The sequence below is a fragment of the Trichosurus vulpecula genome, chromosome 3 (assembly GCF_011100635.1).
Source record: "Trichosurus vulpecula isolate mTriVul1 chromosome 3, mTriVul1.pri, whole genome shotgun sequence".
Classification (NCBI taxonomy): domain Eukaryota; kingdom Metazoa; phylum Chordata; class Mammalia; order Diprotodontia; family Phalangeridae; genus Trichosurus; species Trichosurus vulpecula.
The window spans coordinates 50,002,481-50,026,735 of NC_050575.1; the positions used below are offsets into that span (position 1 = coordinate 50,002,481).

The 24,255-nt window shown below is 39.9% G+C and overlaps 1 protein-coding gene across 3 annotated transcripts in view; it reads right to left on the reverse strand.

Annotated features, from left to right (window-relative positions):
* Nucleotides 1-23,521, reverse strand: part of DIAPH1 (diaphanous related formin 1) — an 83,108-nt gene extending 59,587 nt beyond the window's left edge. Inside the window, exons 1-2 of one of the 3 annotated variants that reach the window (XM_036749431.1) lie at nt 23,316-23,521; nt 553-579 (exon numbers count right to left, since the gene is read on the reverse strand). In XM_036749431.1, the coding sequence (XP_036605326.1) occupies nt 553-579; nt 23,316-23,429 (141 nt within the window). In that variant the 5' untranslated portion in view covers nt 23,430-23,521. The remainder of the gene's footprint in view (nt 1-552; nt 580-23,315) is intronic. The other 2 variants (XM_036749432.1, XM_036749433.1) reach the window with 2 other exon arrangements.
* Between the last annotated feature and the right edge of the window lie 734 nt (nt 23,522-24,255).

A 24,255-nucleotide genomic window follows, 5' to 3' on the forward strand; every position in this document is an offset into this window, starting at 1 on the left:
CCCGCAAATAATAGTATGAATTTTGGCCTGAACTCCTTTTCTTGGGTGCACGTGCACTTTCTTCATTTATATTCCAGAATTAACTGGAATCTTACCTTCAAGTATTCTTGGACCATCCCTGGCAGATGAAAATTATAATATGTTCCCCTGCAAGCCCCAAGCACAACTGCTAAAAGAACCACCAATAATTTGCAGCAGTTCCTCCCCATGCAACTGTTAATTACAAATATTTGCAACTTTATTTAGAGCTTTAAAATTGGTTAATGCCCATCTTACACAAGCAGATAATTTAGAGTTTAAGGATAGCATTTTAATCTTGGAAGGTGATGAACTTTCTATAGGCACCATGTATGCCAGAGAAAGAGCACATGCAATTAAGGTCAAACACACAGCAGAGGACAGGGAAAAGCATATGGATAAGCTTGAGAAAGGTAATGTCAGTTACACAGTACTGGGAAGCATGTGTACATGGAAACGTGATCTAACAACTGGTAATCATCATAGAATAGGAAGTGAACTATGAAAACTACATGCAAAATAAAATCACCTTACCTCATCTGCCATGAGCCGCTTCAAAGTCTATGAAACAGAAGAAAGGAGGAAAAAGAGGGAGACAGTTTAGTGAAATGTGAGAAAACACTCTAAGCACAAGAAAAGAGAAAAAGGAAAAGAGAAGAGAAAACAACGGGGGAAAAGACTCTACTATATCCCCACATTCCTAACGGATTACAAAGAAAAAACTGTGAAACTATCCCCCTTGGTGGGGTTAAGAGTTAGGGTGGGAATGGGAGAGAGAAAGTTTGAAGGAGAGATGCATATGCCTTTTTCAATAAAGAGGCCAAAAGCGATACTAGTTGATCTACTTCTACAGAACCCCTTTCTTCTCATCTAACCCTAAATCAATGCCTCTTCTTATAGTAATATATAGTAATAAGACAGATGCCCCTTGAATCACCACTCTTATAGATACCCTTCTCCCCCAAAAGCAGTACTACCCCACCAAGGGAGAAGGAAGCCAGCCTCCTTGCAGATGAGGTATAACAAAGGGAAGCAGTGACAAACCTGTGCTTGCTGTGCCTGCCATACCCTCTCTGGATCTTGTCATTCTATCCCAGAGATCTGATTCACGGGAGGGTTTTGAAACATCACTAACAGGTATTTCTATATGATGTCTTTATGTTTCACCTCATTTTCCTAAATCAGTAAGAGATGAGTTCAAATTCTGCTCTCAAGGAAAACCTAGGTTCTCAAGCAAAGTGTCTAGATTGTTTTAATTTGAAGTTACTTACTGCATACTAGAGTAGAAAGATGAACTCTGGAGTCAGAGGATCTGGGTTCAAAACCTGCCTCTAATTCTTCCTACCTCACAACTTTCCTGGACTTCAGTTTCTTCCTCTGTAAAATGGGAGGATTAGATTAGATGACCTCTGAGGTTCCTTCTAGTTCTAGATCTATGATCCTATACAGAGAAACTTGCTCAATGCCCCTGGATTCTCTATGGGATTGCCCACCTGGGAAACATCATTTAAGAAGCCTTCTAACAACAATTCCCCACTAGCAATGAGAAAACCAAATGTGGTAAACACAACTATTAGTACCTACAGTGGAAAGGGTATGGATAGCTCCAGCAGTCAATGCAAAGCTACTTTTGATCCTAAAAGAGCACTGGTTTCAATGCTCTTCCATAGAACTCAAAGTCCACTGCCAGAACAGATAATACCTAAAACGTCTGTAATGTATACCCTAGGTTGGGCAGCTAGGCAGCAAAGTAGAGTGCTAGGCCTGGAGTCAGGAAGACTCATATTCATGAGTTCAAATCCAGCCTCAGACACTTACTAGCTGTGTGACTCTGGGCAAGTCATTGTTTATCTCAGTTTTTCTTCTGTAAAATGAGCTGGAGAAGGAATGGCAAACCACTCCAGCGTCCAGTGTCATGTTTGCTAAGAAAACTCTAAACAGGGTAACAAAGAGTCAGACATAACAGCAAAAAAAAAAAGGCTGAACAATGACAAAAATACCACAAGTTGTTCTGATTGAGAGGATTCCCTTAAGTAAAGGGAAAGGAACCTAGAACCCCTGAAAGAAAAAGTGAACCATTTACCTCCCATATGCACTATGGAATATCATCTTCCATATGCAATCTGTCACTAAATTCTGTCATTTCTTTCTCTGAAATGACTTTCAGATTCACCCTTTCTTTTCCATTCCCACTACTACTACCCTTGTCCTGTCTGAATCACTGAAACAGCTTATCTTTCTGCTCTATACACTATTTGGAGTATAATACTCCTGAAAGACTACTCTCATAGCGTCAGTCATGCTCTTACTCAAGCAGCTTGGCTTCCTTCTACTTACTTAGCACATCAAATCTAAAATCTTGTCTTTCCTGTAAAATCTGTCATTATTCAACACTTAATTTTTTCCACTATTTCTCTTTTTTTTTTTTTGGTGGGGGGGAAGACAGGGCAATTGGGGTTAAGTAACTTGCCCAAGGCCACAAAGCTAGTAAGTGTGTCAAGTGTCTGAGGTCGGATTTGAACTCAGGTCCTCCTAACTCCAGGGCCGGTGCTCTACTCACTGTGCAACCTAGCTGCCCCTCCACTATTTCTCAATGTACATTTTTGTACATTTGAACATATCCCTCTTGTGATTATTTAAATCCTATTTCTCACTCAAGGCCTGTGTTGGTAAGTAAAATGGGCTCTTAGCACTCAGTTCAACCAAGTGCCCTTGAAGAGTTTGGCTTTTGTTTCCTTTGAGTAAGTCAGTGTATTTCATTGAGTCTTACTAAGTGCTAAGCCCCAGGCTCTAACCCCTCTTAGATGTTTAAACCTATGTGGGTGTGAACCACCCAGCGTAAGGGGAGGTGCTAACTCAAGAGCCAATCATAGGAGCCTAAGTTTTGGTCATTCAGACGTTTGATGACATCTGAAATGCTATAAGAAGAGAAGACAGAGCTATTTGCACAGGGCTCTCACTCCTGGTGGTGCTGATGCGGAGACTATGGGCAGCTGTAGCTAAGAGCCCTCCAGCTTGTAATCCGGGTGCTGAGACTTTGTTAAACTTCGTAACTATGTATTGGGATTTGAATCAGACAAGGTCGTCTGTCGATGTTTGTACTTTGTTTGTATTTTGCTCTGAAGTTCAGGGTGCTGGTTTTTTCCCCTGAACCAAGTGAATGATATTTGTATGCTGAATTAACATAAGCTTGTCAACCCCTTAATATCACTTTCCTTACTAAAGCAGATTAAAAGAACCTGGGCTTTTGCAGCGGGCTTTGGCAGCATTCTTGTTGTTGGGCTTGTGTTGGTTTTTCACCCCCACAACAGCTGCTAGCCAGACTGTTGAAACAAGGCCTAATTCAATTCTTTCCCTTACTTGTTCTGAAACTATTCTCGCCAACATGTAGCTTTTTCTTCTCTATTTACTCATATTCAGTAACAAAGTTTAACACTTAGTCATTAAATTCCTAGAGTCTCAGTTTCCTCATCTGTAAAATGATGTTGGACCTAGACAATCTCTGAGGTCCCATGCAGCTTTAAAGCCAATGATTTTCTATGTTAGTTCTGTCTTCCCAGAGAGTTGCAAATGCATTAAGGACAGAAATAGTATCTTAAGCTTCTTCTCTATCTCCCACAGTACCTAAAAGTGCTAGATAGTGAAGGAAGCCTAGAATCAGAAAATATTTTTAAATTGGAAGGTAACAGCATGTAGTCCAAGCTCTTTGATTTTGCAATTAAAATAAACAGGGCATAATGTTATACACACACACACACACACACAAACACACACACACACCCATTTCATTAATGAATGAAAGGTTGCTTACATCTGTCATGATCCTGGCACTCCAGCAGAGGGCAGAGACAAACAGTAAACAAAGCAACAGGTAAAATCACATTTTCAAGAACTTGACAGGATACCAACACAATTTGTCAAATTAGGTTTGAATGGAACCCAACAGAGTGAAGAGTGGGTGTTGTTTACTTGTTATTTGGAAAGTTTAAAAGCTGCCAAGTTAAAAAGCTTTAAAGCACATAGTATTTTCAAATACAGATTCTTAACGGGATTCTTTGTTGTATTAATGTAACTTTTTTGGTAGGTTCCCCAGAATCCTGAAAAAAGAGGTCCTAGGGAACATGTAAGAGCAGATAATAGTAGACTAAGAAGGTAAATGCTGCTGTATTTGTACTCTTAGCCCTATCTATGTCTATAATGTCCTCCCACCTTCTACTCCAAGCCCCAACTCTCTCCCCAACACTATCAGCAGAGGAGCTTGCCTTATAGTTTACTGAGAAAATAGAGACCACTGGCCTGAGCTTCCTCTGCTCCCCTATTGTGTATCTCAAAAGTCCTTTGCAACATCCCACATTCCCTCCTCCCTTGTTCTAGTTTCTGATGAATAGGTGATCTTTCTTCCCCCTTCATTCCTCTATACATTTATGTGTGTGTTCTTGATTCCGTCCCTTTCATCCAATAGTTTATTGCTCTCTCAATCATTCCCCATCTTTAACCCTCAATCTCTCCCTATCTATTGTTTGCCTTTCTGCTCTCTGTAAATATGCCTGTTTCCCTCATCCTTCAAAACAAAAGAGAATTCCTTCTTGACTCATCACCTTCAAAATATTATCCTATAGCTCTCCTCCTTTTTAGACTCCTAGAAAAAGCCATCTATATATACTGCCTCCATGTCCTCTCCTCTCACTCATTTTTCAATCCCTTGCAATCTGGAAACTGTTCTTTCCAAAATTACCAATAAACTCTTAACTGCTCATTTTGACAGCCAGTCTTTTTTCATTTCTCATCCATGAAAGTGTGAGATCCTCCAACAGACTGTGAACACCTTGTAGGCAGGAAATGTCTTTTTGACTCTTTTTGTATCCTCAGGAATTAACCATGTCTCAAACAGGGTAGGTTGCATAAGAAATGTTTATTAACTATTTACTGACTCATCCTTCCTGATCTTTCTGCAGTATTTGACATTACTACTTCTCATCTTGCATACTTCTTGGGTTTTCATGACGCTATTTCTTGGTCTTTCTCCCATGTATCTGGGCCCTCCTTCTCAGTCTCCTTTAGTAGATAATCATCCATGTCCTTTAACTTTTGATATATCCCCCACAGGTCAGTCCTGTATCCTCTTCTTTCTCTCTATACCTTCTCTTACTGATCTCCTCAGTTTCCATGGATTTAATTATTATCTCTAGGTAGAAGATTCCCAGGTCTATAAATTTTGCCTTACGTCTCTCCTGACCTTCATTCTCACATCTCCAACTGTATATTGGATATTTCCAACTGTACATCAAAATAGGCACTTCAAAGTCAATGTATTCAAAACAGAATTTGTTATCTTATCCCTCTCCCCTATACCAACTCTTCCTAACTTTCCTATTTCTGATGAAGGTACTACTATCCTTCCAATCATTCAGGTACACAGCCTGCCTTATTCCTAACTCTTCATTTTCCCTCCTCCCTCATATCAAAAAGTCTTGTCCCTTCTACTTTCACAACATGTCTTACAAACATTTCTTTCTTTCTACTTGCCTCTATTTTAATTCAGGGCCTAATCACTTCTGTTTGGACTGCTTCAAGAGTCTTTTAATTATGCTATCTTATGTCTCTCTCCTCCCAAAATTCAGCCTCCATGCAACTGTTAAATTAATATTCCTAAATCACAGATCTGACTATATCATGCCCCCTCTCCAGAAGCTTCAGTAGCTCCCTATCATCTCTGAGATAAAATACAAATTCCTCTGTTTGGCATCCAACGTCCTTTACAATCTGACTCTAATCCACTTTTTCAAGCTTACTACACATTTTTCCCCTTAGGCACTCCTAGTTAGAGCCAAAATGGTCTACTTGCTGTTCCTCTTCCACACCTGACCTCCCTATCTTTGCTCAGGGTAGCTCCCATTGATTGGAACAAAATTCTTCCTCACTTCCACCTCTCAGAGTCCCAAACTTATTTCAACTGTCAACTCCTACAGGAGGCCTTTCTTATTCTTTCCAGTTGTTAGTGCCTCCTCTTCCAGCCAAAATGGCTATTTATATATTTTGTAATCACTTATCTGCATACATGCTGTCCCTCTTCCCACCCTCCCCTCCCAAAAAAAGAGATAAGGGTGTAAACTCCTCTGAGGGCAGGAACTGTCTCAATTTTTTTTCTGTCTTTGTATCCCTAGGGCCTAGCATGGTGCCTTGCACACAGTAAGCAATTAATACTTGATGAATCAATAAATTAATGAATATTTCCTGAGAAGCTCTTAATTATTTTCAATGACAACAACTCCCCTCTGCATTCATCCCACTAAGACCTTCCCTCTTTTTGCTGTCCCAAAACCTTTCAAATCTACTTCTTATGACCTTGATTTGGCTGTACTGTTTTACCTCTCTTTTTATCTCCTTTGCTCTGCACGTCACTACCTCCTAGCACACAAATATACTTACTGAAGAAAAACACAAAATTACAAGAATTACAATAAGCCTTTTAAAGACATCTATCCTACAAGATTTCTCTAAATAAAATTTGCTGGAGCCAGAAAAACTCATTACTTGGGACATGAAAATAGTTTCATTCGACTGGAATGATTTTACCTGGAACAGAGATGGAAATTCCTAAATTCAACAAATTTTATAAAATCAACACAGCATTCAAAGATGTACCAGATTTGGAGTCCAGAGCACCACACAGATGTCTGGGTACTGTATTTCTGATTACTGCTATATACTAGAATCATCAGTCACCATGACAGAAAGCTATCCCTGCACTCTCTTGAGGGTAAAGAGTAAGGGTTCTGAGTCAGTCACCACATGACAATTTTGCAATGCAAACAATAATATTTGCAGTTTTGGTGGCAAAAGGAATCTCATGATTAAAGAAAGTAAGCAAGTATCCTAACTCATTCCTTTATGACAGTTTCCCTGAGAAGCAAAGATACATCATGATACCAAAACCAGGCATCTGTGTGAAGTCAAACAAACTGAACTAAATAACTTAAGGATAGTCTCTCCCTTCAAGAACAGGGAGCTTCCTTAGTCACAGTATGCTACTAGGAATCTAACACGAGGAGATTACCAAACCATGGTCAGTTAGAGGTTGTTGTGTACATCATATTTCCACTCTTCATTACTGCACTTTATGAGAACAGTTAAATACTTTACATCAAATATCTGATAAAAATCTGACATCTAAGATATATAGGGAATTAACACAAATAAATAAGACCAAGAAACATTCACTTGATAAGATGTCAAAAGACATGAACAGTTCTCAGAAGAAACATAAATTATCAACAACCATATTTAAAAATTGCTCCATAGCACTAATAAGAGAAAAACAAATTTTTAAAAATCTGAAGTTTTCCCAGATTAGCAAAGATGATTTTAAGAAAAAGTCAGAGAGATGTTTAGTATCAGAGAGATTATTGAGAGGATAGAAACTATCACCACTGGTGGAGCTGTAAATTGGTCCAATGCTTACAAAAGAATTGAGAATTACGTAGGAAAAGTCAATCAATTCTTCTTGACCCAGTGATTTCATTAGTGGCTGTAGCCAAAGGAAATCAATGACAGAAAGTTCTATATATAACAAAATATTCCTAGCAGCACCCTTCGTGGTAGGGGGAAAAAAACCTTGTAAACACATCGTGGAGAAGCTAAACAAATTGTGGTATGTGAATGTAACCAATTTTTTAAAATTCAAATAATTTTATTTTCTTTCCTTTCCACCACTAACCCAATTTAAAAGAAAAAAATATATAAAACCCTTGTAACAAATATGCATAGTTAAAAATTTTTTTCCACATTCTCTACATCCAAAACATATGTATCATTCTGTATATTAAATATATCACTTTTTTGTCAGGAGGTAGGTAACAAGGATCATCATGAATCCTTTGGAATCACAACTGGTCATTTCACTGATCAGAGGTCTTAAGTCTTTCATAGTTGTTTATCTTTACAATACTATTACTGTATAAATTGTTCTCCTGGTTTGTAACAGAATATTATGGCAATGTAAGAAACAAATATGAGGAATTCAGAGTAACTTGAGATTTATATGAACTAACAAGGCTAAAATATATCAGAACAGTTCAATGGCCAATCTTGACTACAGAGGACTAATGATAAAATATAACACTCTCTGGTCCATAGAGAGGTAGTAGACTAAAGGTGTGGAATGAGGCATATGACATCCGATATGGTCAATGTGTCAGTCTGTTTTGCATAACTATACTTTGTTAAAAGGGAGAGCTTTACGGGCAAGGGGGAACTAAGAAATGAAAGCAATTGTCTAAAAGCACCAATAAAACCTTTAAAAAAATAAATTGTGGAGTCAAGTCAACAAGCATCTTACTATGTGCCCGGCACTGTACTTAAAACCCGAGCTCACAATCAAATGGGGGAGACAACATGCAAATAGTCATGTACAAACAAGATACATACTAGATAAATTGGAAATAATTACAGAGGGAAGACACTAGCATTATGGAGACTGGGACAGCCTTTTTACAGAAGGCAGGATTTTAGCTGAGACTTGAAAGAAGCAAGGAGGAAGAGATAAGGAAGAGCATTCTAAGCATGGGGGAAAGCCAAAGAAAATTCAGAGAGCTGGGAGACAGAGTATCTCTTGGGGGGAAGAGTAAAGATTGAAGAGTGTGTGGGAAGAGTAAGTAGTATGAAAAGACTGGGAAAATAAGGGGGAGCAGGTTGTAAAGGTTTTAAAACCCAAACAAAGGATTTCATATTTGACCCTGAAGGAAAAAGGGGGCCACTGGAGTTTATTGAATAAGAGGGAGACCTGGTCAGACATTAGCTTCTTGCCCAGCCTCCACAGGTGTTATATGCATATACTCTGCCTCCAAGTCTACACCTTATTGTTGTCAAACAGATGGAACCAGCTTCTAAACTGCGGGTAACTGAAGCCAGGGATTGTTAGAATAGCAGGGGATCTAACTGATCACTTTAGGCTAGAGCATGCTGGAAGCAATCTCAGCTCCCAGGTCCCCTGGAAAGTATGGAAGTTCCAACAAACCTAAACAATATAATCATTACACATATCATGTCAATTAATACAAAAATCATAAATCCCATGACAACAGTTTATTCACTAATGTTAAGGTTCAGACTGGCCGACACTAGAATAGTATTCCAAAGTTCAAACTACAAAATGAGCTCATCTGAGGCACGTAGAGAAGTTGGCTGCCCCAGAACTACAAAGTTAAAGGATACTATCACATGCCCAGTCCTCCATAATGCTGCTACTAGAAGAAGAAAATCTGCAGTACTTGTGACTTCATGTCTTCTTGTATAGTTTCTACAATACTTAATGGAATTCATTAACAGATTCAGCAGAAACCCCTTCCCTGACATCCATGCCTGTTCATGGAAAACTCAGTTCAGTTTGAAGGAAACGCAAAACTCTAGAAAAGGGCAGCATGAACTTCATGCTAAAATAAGCAAAATGAATACCACTTTTGATTTCCCAATAAACTTGGATTTTGATTTGATCCTCTGTGCCTTTTGTTTCCTAACCAATAAATGCCAAATAATACTCACCAAACATACATCTCCTAGAATTGCTGAGAGTGTCAGCAAAGTGGACTGGACCTTCTGGTAATAGATCATTCTGTGAATGGAAACTGTGTTAACCCCAAAGATTCCTGATAAAATGTACCTTGTGTTTGTGGGTTTTTTTTTTTTTTTTGCTTTTTGGCAGGGCAATTAGGGTTAAGTGACTTGCCCAAGGTCACACAGCTAGTACATGTGTCAAGTGTCTGAGTCCACATTTGAACTCAGGTCCTCCTGACTCCAGGGCCAGTGCTCTACTCACTGCGCCACCTAGCTGCCCCTGTACCTTGTGTTTGAACCAGTTAGTTGGTTAGAGCATGATGTTAATAAGGCGATGGTTGTAGGTTTCACACAGAAAAACTGTTCCACACCCACAGACTACACACCTAATCCTAGCCAAGTTACAGAATTACAGAGTTAGAAGACAGCTCCAAAGCCATCAAGTCCAAACTATATCCAAAAAATAATCCACATGGCAACATACCAATAAGAGCAATTCAACTACTGCTTAAAGACCTCTAATGAGAAAGAAAACCCATCATCTTCCAATGTGGGCTCATTCTTCTCTAGCACAAATAATTTTTAGGAAGCCTAAATTTGTCTCTGCAACTTTCATCCATTGTTACTGGTTCTGCCCTGAGGTCCCACAGAGTAAGTCTAATTTCTCTTCAATATGACAGCCATTCAAATACTTGAAAATTGCTATAACATCCATAAATACCAACCACTATTCCCATAGAGAACTACAAGACTCGGCAAAAAACCACCACCACTAGAGGAAGAGCACAAATCAGCTTTGTATATCCAAGGATAGTATGCTCATTCACATAATTTGGGCAAACTGGAGAAGAATCCTGTGACAATGTAGTTTAATCCTTAGGAATAACTCTGCCAGCTGAACCTTTAGAAACAAACTCCCTTCCTATGAATGAACAGCAAGGAGGAGACAAGTGAGTTTCAACTTCAGCCCACACAAATGCATCTGCCAGCTGTCCTTAGGGGCATTATCCAATTATGGGACAGCATTCAAGTTGGAGAAGATAACAATAAACCTGCAGCAAGGGCTTAGCACACACTAAGTTAAGACAGAAGACTAATGCCACTTGCAGCCAACAATTTATTCCTACTCCTATAATGTCATAGCCAGGGAGGATTAAGTTCAGAACCCCTACATACAAGAAAGAATCCTCAGTCCATCTTTTCCATTTTTTAACTCTTACTATAGTATTATTAATACTTTATTTCCTGGCATGATACATGCAACAGGCTTGAATTCAATTATCATATGCTTTGCCATAAAATTTGCCCCATTCTCCCTACTGGATGGGGATAGGTAATCCATTTGTCCTCCTTATACTTTTCAGTTTCCCAGCCTTTATTTAGTACTACTCTATCCCATAATGTTGGTGTAAAGGAGAAATAGCCATGAAGTATTTTACAATGCCAGCTTCAGCAAAGTGCCACACATATAATGAAATTCAATGGGTTAATCTCAGTGCTTCAGTTCTCTTGTGCTATATATGAGGCAAAGGCTAACTAAAAACACAAAAGGTAAAACTTGTACTTCCAATAAAAGGAAAAGACATAAAGATCACCCCAGGATGAAAATCTAGTTATAACAACTACAAATTACAGTGAGATAATGAACTAGATTCCCATCTTGCTATTTGTCAGTGGTGACAGCCTAACTAGGAGCCATACATTCAGTTCATTCAGGTACAAGAGCAATAAAGGATTTGCAAAATGAAATGTACAGAGTTGAGAAACCTTAAACTTGTTCAGTTTAAGGAAGTAAAATTAAAGAAGGGAAAGGTCGTAGTGCCAAACCCAGAAGCAGAGATAGTAACCTCCCTGCCACAAAGGAGTGTGACCACTAAGAAGGGTCCAGCTCTGGCTGCCAGACTGCACTTTCCCAAAGTTCTTTTCTCTCGGGGGCCAAGCCAGCCATAAACATCGGTGTATATTTTCTAATTCAACAAACATCAATTAACTGCCAGTCATGTGCAAAGCACTGGGTTTTACACAGTATAAAAGCCAGGCTGAGATATAACCATCCAGAGCCCTACTCCTCATGAAATGACCAAAGAAAAAGGCTCTCTCAGCCCACCCTCACCATATCCCATTCTAAAACCAAGAGTTTTCCTTTAAAACTTCCCAGGAAACTTTAACAATCTTCAGGAAATATCTGGCAACCAGATTAAAAACAGGAATGTTATTCAAAGATTATTAAATAATTTTATCCTGGTCTCTGCTTTAAGCTACTTGCAAATCTAAAGTTGCAAGGGAGTAATTTTCCCAAATCGGTTTGAAAGTAGTGCTTTGCATATGGTGGTTGCCTATATCCCTCAAAGAAAGAAGGGCCCCAAGAAGAGAAAAAGATCCATATCAGCACTTTTTACAAAAGAAAAAAAAGTTGGAAATAAAGTGAGTGTCCATATATTAAGGGAAAACTGAATAAACTATGGCATATTAATAACAAAATATCATTTTACCATATGAAAAAATAAGTATGAGGAATTCAAGGAAGTATGAAAAGACATGGATGAAATTATAAGAGTGAAATAAGCAAAATCAAGAGAACCATATACCACTACCACAGTAATATAAATGAAAACAAGACCAAAAGGCAGGCAACCTGACTAATTGTAATGACTAATTGGCTCTGTGAACAGATTGGTAGAGAGGGGAGGGACTGATTACAAATGTAGAAAATTGCATGTTTTTGCTTAAGAGTGTGTGTGTGTGTGTGTGTGTGTGTGTGTGTGTGTGTGTGAAATAGGGAAGATCCAGAGGAAGGGACTATATTAATAGAAAATGACTGATACAAAACAAAATCAGTTGCTAAATGAATTGAGTTTATCCTTCAATAAACTTTATTCTTCCTTTTGTGATTAAATGAGAGAAAGCCTATTTCAAATATCAGAATTTTAAAAATCTGTCCTAGCAGGATGGCCCAAAATATCCTAAACTTGATGAAAACCCAAGAAGTCTCCTGAGATGTGAAGGACAAAGTAGCTCTTTGCCTTCTGCTCTGCTTTTCCTGTAGCCCCAGGACCAGGATTCCAGTTAGCTGATAGCACAGAAGGAAGAGGTCCACTCAGGTTTCACTATTCCAGCACAAGGAACAGGTGGAAACTAGGCTAGGAACATTTCATTCCTACTACAGGTCCACCAGGACAAGGTGCCAGGACCTTTTACCACAGCATACTCAGAAGTTGAGAAAACAAGTTGCCCATACAGAAGAAGCTCATTCAGAAAGTATTTTGCCATCAAGTATCGCAAGGTGTTTCCCTATTTCATTTACTAGCAAAAGTGGAGGGAATGGTCTACAAATATATTCTGACATCATGTAAAAAAAAGATAGGGCAGAGTTCTCTCCCCTCCAAATTCTTTAGGAGTCATGTCCTATTCAAACCTGTAGAAAAAACATGGGTAATTCAAGACGGGAGAAGGTTCCATGTGAGTAGTGCCCAAGTTCCAGCTACCTCATTTGGTTATTCTTTCTTTTATGAGGCCTCTCTTTTCAGTACCTTAGCTTAGAGAAACTGGGATCACTACTTCGGAAAAGGGGTGTTGGTCCACTCATTTGGAAATACAGTCAGTGACTCAGGAATGCTGTTTCTCAATCTCTATGGCAACTGTCTTCTCCTCCCATGTTGTGATGTAAGCTGAAGGCCTGACTGCCCTTACTGAAGGATGGGCACTTGTGACACACCCAGGGCCTTGGCAGACAGGAAGTTCCTGCAGCTGCTGTTGCTTCTTCATGAAGCCAGGAAGCACTAGGACACCCTGCCCCTTGTCAGGACTCAACCCTAACACAATTTTAAAACCTGCCCACATCAATCTCTTATTTTTAAAGCAAAGATCTTTTTTCCATTTTTCTATGAGACAAACTCTTAGAAACTCACAATTCAGCATTCTGCCTGTTGGAACTAACAGTCTGGCTAGTCAAGAAATTACAATACTTCTTAACAGGCCCAACTAAACATTCTGAAAAGTAACTACTATGACAAAAAAAAAAAAAGACTGACCCTTTATACAGTCAGAGGAAGGTTTTATTGGGAGGATATTCAGAAGGGAAATACACAGAAAGATTAATGACCCAGCATTGTGCTATAAGAGAGTTATAATGTGGTCTATCTGGTATTTTCAGTAACTAAACATCCTTGAATTGGGTTGAACACAAACCAGTACTATACACACTTCTAAGCTACAGTAGGTCATCCTCCAAAGCGCCTCTAGTTTATCAAACTAGCCATAGATGCCCAAAGATGCCCCAGGGAAAGAGTAGGCTGACACACTGAAGTACTGAGCTCCCCAACTCTGAAACTATTCAACAGAGACTAGGTGACTGTTACAGATGCTACATAGGTGCTTCCTATACATAGTAACAGGTTGGACTATAAAACCTTTCAGGCCCTTCTAACTCTTAAATCCTGTAACCGTATCTCCAGCTTTTCTTTTTTGGCTCTAGTAACATCAAGTACACATGAACAGGTAGAAAATAATCTTAAAGTATTATCCAATTCCCCTTACCAAAATGTCAACTAATTCTCAATAGTTTCAACCTGTAATTTCTGAAAACACTACCCGTGAAACAAGAGATATCAGATATATCTAAGGAAATCTTCCAAGGGGGCTGCTGGAGAATTTTGGCAATGATCTACAGGAAAAATAGAAAATTTGGACCAGAGAATGATATGCATGTAAACCAATATTCCTCCTTCTGATATCAGCCTATGTCTGCTTCTTGCTTGATAGTCATATCCTACAGAGGCTTCTCACCACTTCTTCTTGCGGTTTCAATCACAGGAAACAGACGTCACCCATGAGCCTAGAAGTAACTAACGAAATAAGCCATGGCGGATGCAAAGAGCTGCCAACTAAAGCCAACTCCCACTTTCTCTAAATAGTAGAGCTAAGAAATCACCAGGGACCTCCTTACTGAGGCAATCCTTCAAAGCCTCCTTAAGCTAGTTTTCAGTTGGCTGAAGAAGTTTTAGCATCCTAATTTTAAGTTCTACATTAAACAGCCAGAAGAACGTTCAAGGATGAATGGTTCTTTCTCTATGGCTGAGTTAAGACCCTTTGTATTGAGGGAGTTACTAACCTAATCCCTGCCTTGGTCTCACCTTTTCCCCAGTCTCTTAACACTAGAAGGACTAGGCACATCGACTGCTGCAATAATATTAAAATTTTACTTTGAAGTAAAGATGTTTATTTTATCTCTATTTTCTTTACCTTTCAGATAAAAACATGTCCTGCATCAATTGACAAAGCTTGGTCCTTTGAGGATCAGACTAGAGGTAACAACATGGGACCAGGAAATGAATTCTAGTCTTCGCTCTGTCACTGATGATATGTGACCTTGGGCAAGTCACTTCCTCTCTCTGAGCCTCAGTTTCCTTATCTATAATATAAAGGGGATTCAGATAGGTGATCCCTGAAGTAAATAGAAGGGTCTTCACATTTCTACTCCTAATAATTGCATCTAACTATAATATGATCAAGATTAGACTGCAGAGACAAGGATTTATTTCTCTAAATCTGAAATACCATTGAAACAACTGATGAACACACAGAAGGATGGATACAAATTCATGAAGAGAGAAAATTAAATAGCCTTAATATCTCCACTTTGACAGCAGATCTGTTTCCCTGGAATTCTAATTCTAACATAAATATATTCACATTCTCAGACTTCTTACTACTTTTCTAAGAGCAGAAAATCACCATCATACATTCCAATCTGGCAGACCAAAATGAAAGACACATGCTTTAAAGGAGAGAAAATGGAAGGAATATAGACTCATTACCAATGTCCTTTTACCCTTGCTTTCTATAAGCAATTTCAGAAGGTTCAAGTATTTCTCAGTCAAATCAGGAACTTCCATCAATTGATTTTATCTCACCTATATAACCTTGAAGGGAAAGGAAATCAGTCAATTTTGGCTGAAATGCAGAGTGCTAGAATTCAAGTCACAGAACATTTATTAAGCTCCTACAGCGTGCAGACCACAGCCTTAAGCACTAAGTGAGCTGCAAAGCTTAGGATAAGATAGATAACTCCCTGCCCAGAGAGGTACAGCCTGTTAGTGGAATAAGACACATAAACAAATAATTATAGTACAGACTAGAAAATAGTGTAGTATACTGAAAAAGAGGCCTAACTGTAGAGTTAACAGGCCTAGGCTCTAATAAAATCCCATACACTCTTTGGGTTTCAGTTTCCTTACTTCTAAAGTAATCCTATCTCTGGGATCCTCCCAGCTCTAAAATTCTATGATTCTAAAAAATTATCTCCCTTAAAATCTTAGTTCTCCTTCTACCACAAATATCTTTTTCCTTTTCTGAACTATAGCATTTGTAGTCAATACCAAACAATTGTATTACAAGAAGTGATCCTGCCTTATATTATTCTCTGCTTCTTGACTAGCAAAGAGATTATAAGCTCCTGGAAGTCAGAGACCAAAACAGCAGCACCTGGAACAGCATCATTACCATAAATACTTTTGGATATGATTAACAATTATGAGCCCATAGTTACCAGATCTGAAGACCATATTTTAGAAATCTCTGTATTCAAAAAGGGACCTAGAGTTATTGGCCGTTATCTACCTCCGTAGTCCCTCCGAAAAGATCTGAGGCCCCAACTAGGACTCTATCCCAGAGGTGACATAGAAGAACTGTCAAGGCAAGGATAAACCCACAAATGTTACAAGAGCAGTTTCTTCTTCCTCTCCTCCATAACATCACCACTTGCTATTCCACGTAATTTCTGCAGCAAAATTCCTAACAGGTGACACTGTTTCATTTACACAAGAGACTGTTGCACTCAAAAGCTACTCTCTCGCCTTCCTACTGATCTGTGAATCAAGAAAAAGGACAAGCTGCCTTGACTTAGTGCAACTCACAGTTCTTCCTGCATGGCTAAGTGAGAAGCAAGGTTCAGTTAACTTTTGGAAACTTTTCCTACTTTTCAAGTCTGGAGAAAAAGGATGAAAAGCAGATAAACTTCTACCACTACAGTCTTTACACAGACCAATGACCTTACAAATCAAGATCTTCCTAATCCAAAAGTCTATCAGGACAAACTATATCTGACAGAACCCAGCATACTCTTTAACATCAAGGAAATCATTTTACCTTTCAGTGTCTCAGGCAACCTTCTAAGACTGTAAGTGGCAAAACATTTATAATCTGCCTTGACAGAGAATTTTTTCACTGGAAGTTAGTTACTCATACCAGTGAAATTATGAGTCTGGTTAAAAAACTGTTACTGGGCCAAGCAACAGAGAAGTTGTTCATTTAATCTTTTCATTACCAGTCTCTTTGACTGGTGGTATCTGTTCCTTTTCTAAAGTTTACTTCTACTATTCCAAATAACTTCAGATGGGGGGAGAGGAGTAGTAATTAAAGCAAATTAGAACAATTAACAAATAGTGCTTAGATTTTGCTTCTAGAATGGTTACTAATTTAAAACAACTCTGAAATATTACCTTATATCCATCAAATTATCAAGGATAATAAGAATACAAGATATGGGAAGAAAGGAAGTGAAGAAGAGTAAAGAAAACAAACCCAAAAGAACATTATATTTACTAACTACAACCATGTAAAGACTATTAAACAGCAACAAAATTCAGACAAGTTGACGACTTTGTTACTACCTCAAGTTAATATGTACAACAGGAATAAATAACATGAAAAATGTACAAACACTTTTAGTTTAGTAGTTTGGTTTTTAAGTTTTCTTGTTCATATATCTTAACATATATAGATTGCCTGAAGTTAAACTAAATTTTAAAAAAAAATGAGCTGCTATTACCATTATATTTACATACAATTTGCAACTCTTTTCCCCCTGATAGTTTCACCCTGAAACAAAGGTGAAGGTAGAATTATGTCAACATCCTGGACTAGCCTTAGCAATCTTCATTAATCATTAAGGGTCTTTCTTCTATTTATTGAAGTACAATGACTTACTCAAAAGTTGCATAATTAATCAAAATCAACTGGAACGTAAATATTGTCTTCTTTTGATAATTTTTTTTAATTTTTAAAAATTGTTCTTTAATGCCTGAATTTGTGTATTTGCAAAAGAAAGGTGGAGGTGAGAAATACAAATGATTTTCAAGTGGTTAAAGGAGTGTATTTCTATTCAGGGTCTTTTTTTCTTTTAGATTTTGGGACTGAGACTTAAGCACCTTGGTGCAAGGAACAAGATTCATACTCCTATTTCCCAGCAGGAATGGAAGTTCATTTACTAGGGGCAAAGAAGAAGAAAAAAAGCAGCTGGGCAGGGCTGAAGTAAGGTTGACTTGTTTCCAACTCCCCTCTCACCCTACCTGGTGGCAAGTATCCATTGGCCTTTTGTTAGCAAGGAGGGGGTACTTTTTAAAAGCTTTTCTTTCTAAAGGCATATTTTACTAAGAAGATATAGCAAGTACTGAAATGTAAAACCCCCCCTCAAATCAGAAGGCACACTCTCAAGGAAATAGCTTCAAAGCAGAAAATAATTGGGGAGGGTAGGTAGGTAAAGAGGACACTACATGGGAAATTTTTTTTATAAGAATGCTTAAATATGAAATTTGCTTTAGCAAAAAGGAGTGGGGGAGAAAAAAATGGATTTTTGTTCATTAAAAAATTAAATTTAAAAAGGGCAGGGAAAACTCTAATGTTTCTGAAAGTCATGCATTATTTTAGTCAATTAAACTGTAGATAATTTCTGAATATTAGGATGGTAATTCTTTGTCTCCATAAATTTCCTCTGTTGTCCTCATGCACACGAGATTTAAACTTGTTCCTAATTATATCTAGAATTATCATGTATCTATTAAACTGTGACTGTGTTGCACTAGAGATAAAATGATCTCTTAAGTATAATGTGCAACATCTATTTGTAAAGTGCCTCAAGGCTCCTTGGGATAACAAAAAGTTATCATTTTAGCACAAAGAAAATTAGTCTCATCTGATGCATATGGCCAACAACAAAGTTTAATCATTTTCTAATTTTTATTATCTAGGTCTTTTTTTTTCTTTTAAATTACAGCAGATCTTTACAAGCATATCTACATTTAATGATAATTCTCCCTTGGCAGGGAATTTAATTCTGGTTGTACTGCCAGCCTCAGTACACATTGGGTGAAAGAGGATTTCCTTTGAGGCTAGTCTAAATGTACTAGTCATTGTTACTAAGTGACCCTGTAGGGTGTCTTTATACACACAGCTGAAAAAAAGAAATTTTCAGGTCATTTTGCAATCTGAAATATCACAATCACATTCCTACAGACCATCCTTCATTCCATATGTAAAAATCCTTGTGTTTAGCATCACTTCCAAAACACACAAATTGCATAAAGCTTCTAGTTGGCCTTCTTTGAACTTCCCAATCATAGCTAATATTTTCTTTAAAGGCAGACAACACCTTGGTGTTGATTAATCCCTACTTGACATCCTATTTTCCTCACCTCTATCAAATATCTTTACAATACATTCATATAAAATCACATAAGTTATTGCCCAATATGGTCTCACTGGAACAAAAAAAAAAGGGGGGGGGAGGAGAGGGAACTTACAGCCCTCATGTCTCAAGACGCTTCAAATTAAATTAAAGATGAAGGAAAAGTCCTGTGGCCTCCTCTCCTATTCCTTCTCATTTAAAGCTCAAATAAAGGCCTTTTAAGTTACTGTAAATAAACCTATAAAAGGAGCAACTTTAGGGAGGCTCAGAAGGTATAGCATTCTAGCATAGATTTTTCTCTTTTTGATTATGTGTGACTACCATTAAATGTGAGGACTAAAGAGACATGATATTTCTCTTACAATCATATTTTAGGAATCACTATAAGTAATCATGCTAGACTGGGACCATCAATCTCATTTACTGCTACTCAAAGAGGGGAGACTACACCAAATTCTGATGAATGACACCCCTATTATTCACCTACATGCTAAGGCTTTTTCAACTGATGGTAAAAAAAAAAGGGGGGGGGGGACATGTCCATGAGGCCATGTGAAGTTAGTCTCATTAAGAATAAGAGAAAAGGCATCAAGAAGTCTTCTTCTAGCTGCTCATGACAATATATATAGATAGAAATCATATACATACTACTGCCTTTTAAAGTGAGACCCCTATCTCTTCTTCGTATCCAAGGCACCTCAGAAGCAAAAAGAAAATTCCCAGAGTTCACCTAGACCTTGCTTTCTCATTTGCGTTAAGCCTCACTGTGCATCTACTTCCTTCCCCCTCCCTTACCTAAATCTGACTCCTCTACTCCTTTCCCAAGAGCCTCTTCTTCTAATCCATGTCCCTCCTAAAATCTGCCTAAAGCACTAAAAGGTATCAAACTCCTAAAGGGATTAGTGACACTCTCAGAACCAGATATAAATAGTCATCTGAGGTACTTAATCTCTATGGTGCAGGTTCCTTAAAGAGGCTCATGCTGTAGTTCCAAAGAACAGAAACTTTAGAAAAAGCACAGCATGAGAGAAATAACTTTGAGTTTAGTCACTATCTCTAACTAGAAAGTCTCACTTTAAACAACAAGCTATCAGTCCCCAGAATACACCAGTCATACTTTCACACACACAGAAATTTGGTGCCACTCCTTGCTTTTAATGTCTATAGAACTCACATTTTCCCCAAAGGCAACAAGATAGGGAGGCTGGAATGTTCAGAGCTTATATTTACCAGTAAGGGGATATTTAAATAATTCTTTATTTAATAATCTGGGAAAAAATACAATTCTCACTACTTATACTACCAGATTAGACATTTCAGCAAGCTAAGGGTTAAGAACAACACCTTTAGAACTTAAACTCCACCCTCTCTAAAGCTAATACAAACAACTCTGAGTTAAAAACAATCAGCATAAACTGGAAGGTACAGTTATCTACTGAGCAGAGAGTGCTATTAGTATCTCAGCCTCAAGCAACACACATTCAAGAGATTCCAAAAATCTGTGAAACATACCAGAGCTAGGAAAATCAAAGACACAAAAAAATTCCTAAGGATGACCTGGAAAGTGTAAAAAAGGAGCTAAGACTGTAAATCAGCAGGTCTAGTTGGAATTCAGGAGAGGGAGGACAACCTCAATGCAAAGTAACACAAAAAGATTTGAAGTGAAGGAAATTCCAAATCAGGGGCCCAGGACTTGGGAAGGACTGGGAAGGAAAGTTTAACCCAGTCTTCAGCACCTAACCTAAAGACATTCAGGTGACACTGTAGTACAAAACAGGAAATATTTTCGAGCCAGTAAGAAATTTTCTTGAACTACTAAGCCTCATGCTCTGGGTGAAGACATAATAGCCAGCACAAAAATAGGCAATTAGTGACCTGGAATAATGAGGCTAATTATAAAGATCAATTGTTAACAGGTCTAGCCTCTGGTTTAACCATACATGAGGCAGAAAAAGAAGGATCATTACTTTAACGCCCCCGCTGACTACTATCGTCATTTTACACAAGTGCTTTCCTCTTAACAACTGTGTCACTTAAGTGGTAGACATATTATTGCCCTATTTTACTGAGGAGGTAAGTGAGGCAAAGGGAAGTTAGGTGACATGCCTACAGTAACAATTAACAGCGGAGTCAGCACTCAAACCCCAGTCACTCCAAATCTATTCCTCTTTCTATTATGCCAGCTACACAAGTAATTCCTATGTAGTACTGCATTTCCCAACACCCTTGGTTAGAAAGTAGTATTTCCTTCCAATCATCATTTTATTGGCTTTTTTGCCAAGTTTGTAAGAAAATTACTTGGATTGTTTGGGAGAAGTAAGGGAGAGAAGGTAAGCAAAAGTTATAAGCAATTTATTCAATGAGAAGGAAAGATTGTAAGGGGATCTTGAAGAAGTGAATACATGGTTACAACTAGTAAGGAGTTATTAAGCTTTTGTACTCAACTTGTTCTCTTTAATGTGTTCCACATATTTCCAAATCGTTAAGGCAATAAATAGCCCCCAGGACAGGGATGGGGAATCTGCAGCCTCGAGACCATATGTGGCCCTCTACGACCTCAAGTTCAGTCCTTCGACTGAATCCAAACTTCACATAACAAATCCCCTTAATAAAAGTATTGGATGGGTAAAACCTGGCCTCGGTCAAAAGGCTGCACCCAAGAACCTAGAAGCCTCGAGGCTTCTCCTGCCCCAGGAGAAAGGAGTTGGAATACACGATTTGGTTTAGGGGCAAGGTATGGATATCATAATAGAACATGCTAAGTAAGGAGTTACATGGATATCACTTTTTCTTCAGACTGAGGTTGAAGCAGTTCTCAGAGAACTGTCAACACGGACAAGAATAAGGCTGTCAGCAGCACTGAAGAGGATGAGGAGGGTAGGAGAGGTTGAAATGATGGTTATAACAGAAAATGTATGAAACACAATTACATTATTCACAAATTTCTTGGACTTGCCGTTTTATTTTCCTCTCCACTTGTGGAGGGAGAGAGTTACTACTACTCTAGGGCAAGAAGCCAAAGAGTTTACCCCCAAGGAAGTAATAATAGGACAAAGGAAAAACACTAATGGGGAAGAAATATTGAAAGACAGAGTAATAACATGACTGAGGGACATGTGCAATTGGGCAGGAGTTTATTTCTTTAAACAGTGAAAGGACAAATTTCTGAGAGGTCACATGTCAGGTAACATTCCTGAAAGGGAGCCATTATAAGATGACACTAGACTGAGGGCCTAAAAGATTTTATTGGATGGAAAGTTAACAAGTTAAAAGGCTAAATCATAGATCAGGAAATGAGAGGGGGGCGGGGTAATAAGAGAATGCCAAGAGAGAATTAGAAAATGAACCTAGGAAAGTACCTGGAGAAAGGGGGTTGGGCCAAGGAAGAAGGAACATCTATGTAAAAAGAAAAGAAGGAAGTTGTGGAGCGACTGATAGAAGGCAGAAATTAAAACGTGAGACAGCAAAAGGGAACTAGTTCCATAAAGATTGTGGGAGAAAAGATCTGAAAGGAAGAAGGTTATGTGAAACATTAGGGAAAAACAGCGACAGCGACAGCAGCAAAGGGAAGACACACAGGAGCCGGGAAGGTGGCTACCTGAAGGGTTCCCAAGGTGGGGAAGAGAAGAAGGTTACAAGGCTGATGGAAAAGGACTAGCGTTAAGATGTATGCAGTAACTCAAGGGGGCCAGGATCTGGGGGAGGGAGGAAGTGGACAGAAGTCATTAAGGGGAGCCAGGTGAGGGCGGGTGCTGAGAAGGGGCTGAAAGGATCCAGGTCTGGTGTGGGAGGGCGGGAGGGAAAGGTACCTGGGAGGCCAGGTGGCGGAAGGTGGCCAGGTTTAGGGGGAAAGGTAAGGGGGGAAACTGGATCTGATGTGTTTATCGGGAGAGACAGGGACAAGGATGGCTGGAGGGCAGAAGAGGGATTAGGGGGAGCCTGGTGGGGGGAGGGGGGAGGAAGCAGTTGAGGGGGAGCAAGTCCGGAAAAGAGAAGGTCCGGGGGGGTTAGGAGGGGCCAGGTGTGCACAGCGGGCGATTTGGGGGGGGGGGGGGCGGCTAGAAAGGCCGCCAGGACCGAGTCAGATGAAGAGAGCAGGGGAGGTAAGGGGGCAGTTGGGGCTCGGGGAAACCGGGGCGGGGAGGGACGGTGGCGAAGGGGAGCCGGCCAGCAGGAAGGGCACCCGGCAGGCTGGCAGACGGCGGGGGCGGCTCCCCAGCCGTTGGCCCGAGGGGACAGTGGCGGGGCGGGGGCTGAGGCAATGGGTGGGTGGGACACTCACGAATTTCTTGGATTTGCCGCCGTCGCCAGCCGCGGGCGGCTCCTCCGGGCTCCGGCCCTTCTTCTTGTCCCGGGTCCCGCGGCCCGGCCCCAGGCCCCCTCCGGGTGGCTCCATGTCTCCGGCTAGCACGTTGCCCCCCGAAGCCTGCTTTCTCCGCTCGCCCGCTCGCTGCCTCCTAGCCGCCCGCGCGCCGCCGCCGCCCAGCGCCTCTCAGGCCCCCGCCTTCCCCGAGCTCATTAGTATGCCTAGTTGCGCGCGCCTCATGAATATCTAGTAGAGACGGCCCAGAGCTCGGAGCCGGCCACACTTCCGTGCGGTGCCTACCAATAGTGCTTTGAACCTGGGGGGTGACGACCGTTTCAACGCTCTACCTGCCCGATGGGCTCAACCACTAAGCCCAATTTAGTGGGGAGGAAGTGGAGAGGTCTAGAACCAGGAAGAGCGCCATCTGCCGGGCCTCCGACAGAACTACAAACTCTTTGGTTCTCCACGTCCCTGCACTGGTGTGGCTATCATTCCTAGACGTCACGGAGTACACGGGAAACCAGCCTTCTCCCAGGGCTGGGAGGCCTTTGGAACAGGAGATATTGATGATCCTTCGCCAGAAGGCTCAGCCTGGACAGACAGTAGGCTACCCCAACCACACTGCTGTGGCTTGGGCTTCTTGCCTCTCGTCACAAACCCAACCTCAGACACCCAACCCCACCATTGGTGTTAGCCTCAGAGTCCAAGTTCACAGCCCAGGACCACTCTCTTGAGCTAATAAAGTATGGCAGTCCTGAGAAAGGCCCAAGGACTCACTGAAAAGAAGTAGATCTATCATCAGATCTCCTGGTGATAGAACACCACCACACAATGAAATCTACCCTCAACTACCCTCCCCCACCCCTATATTCCCAATAAAGTACACCTGAAGGAAATATCAAATTCGCAGAAAGAA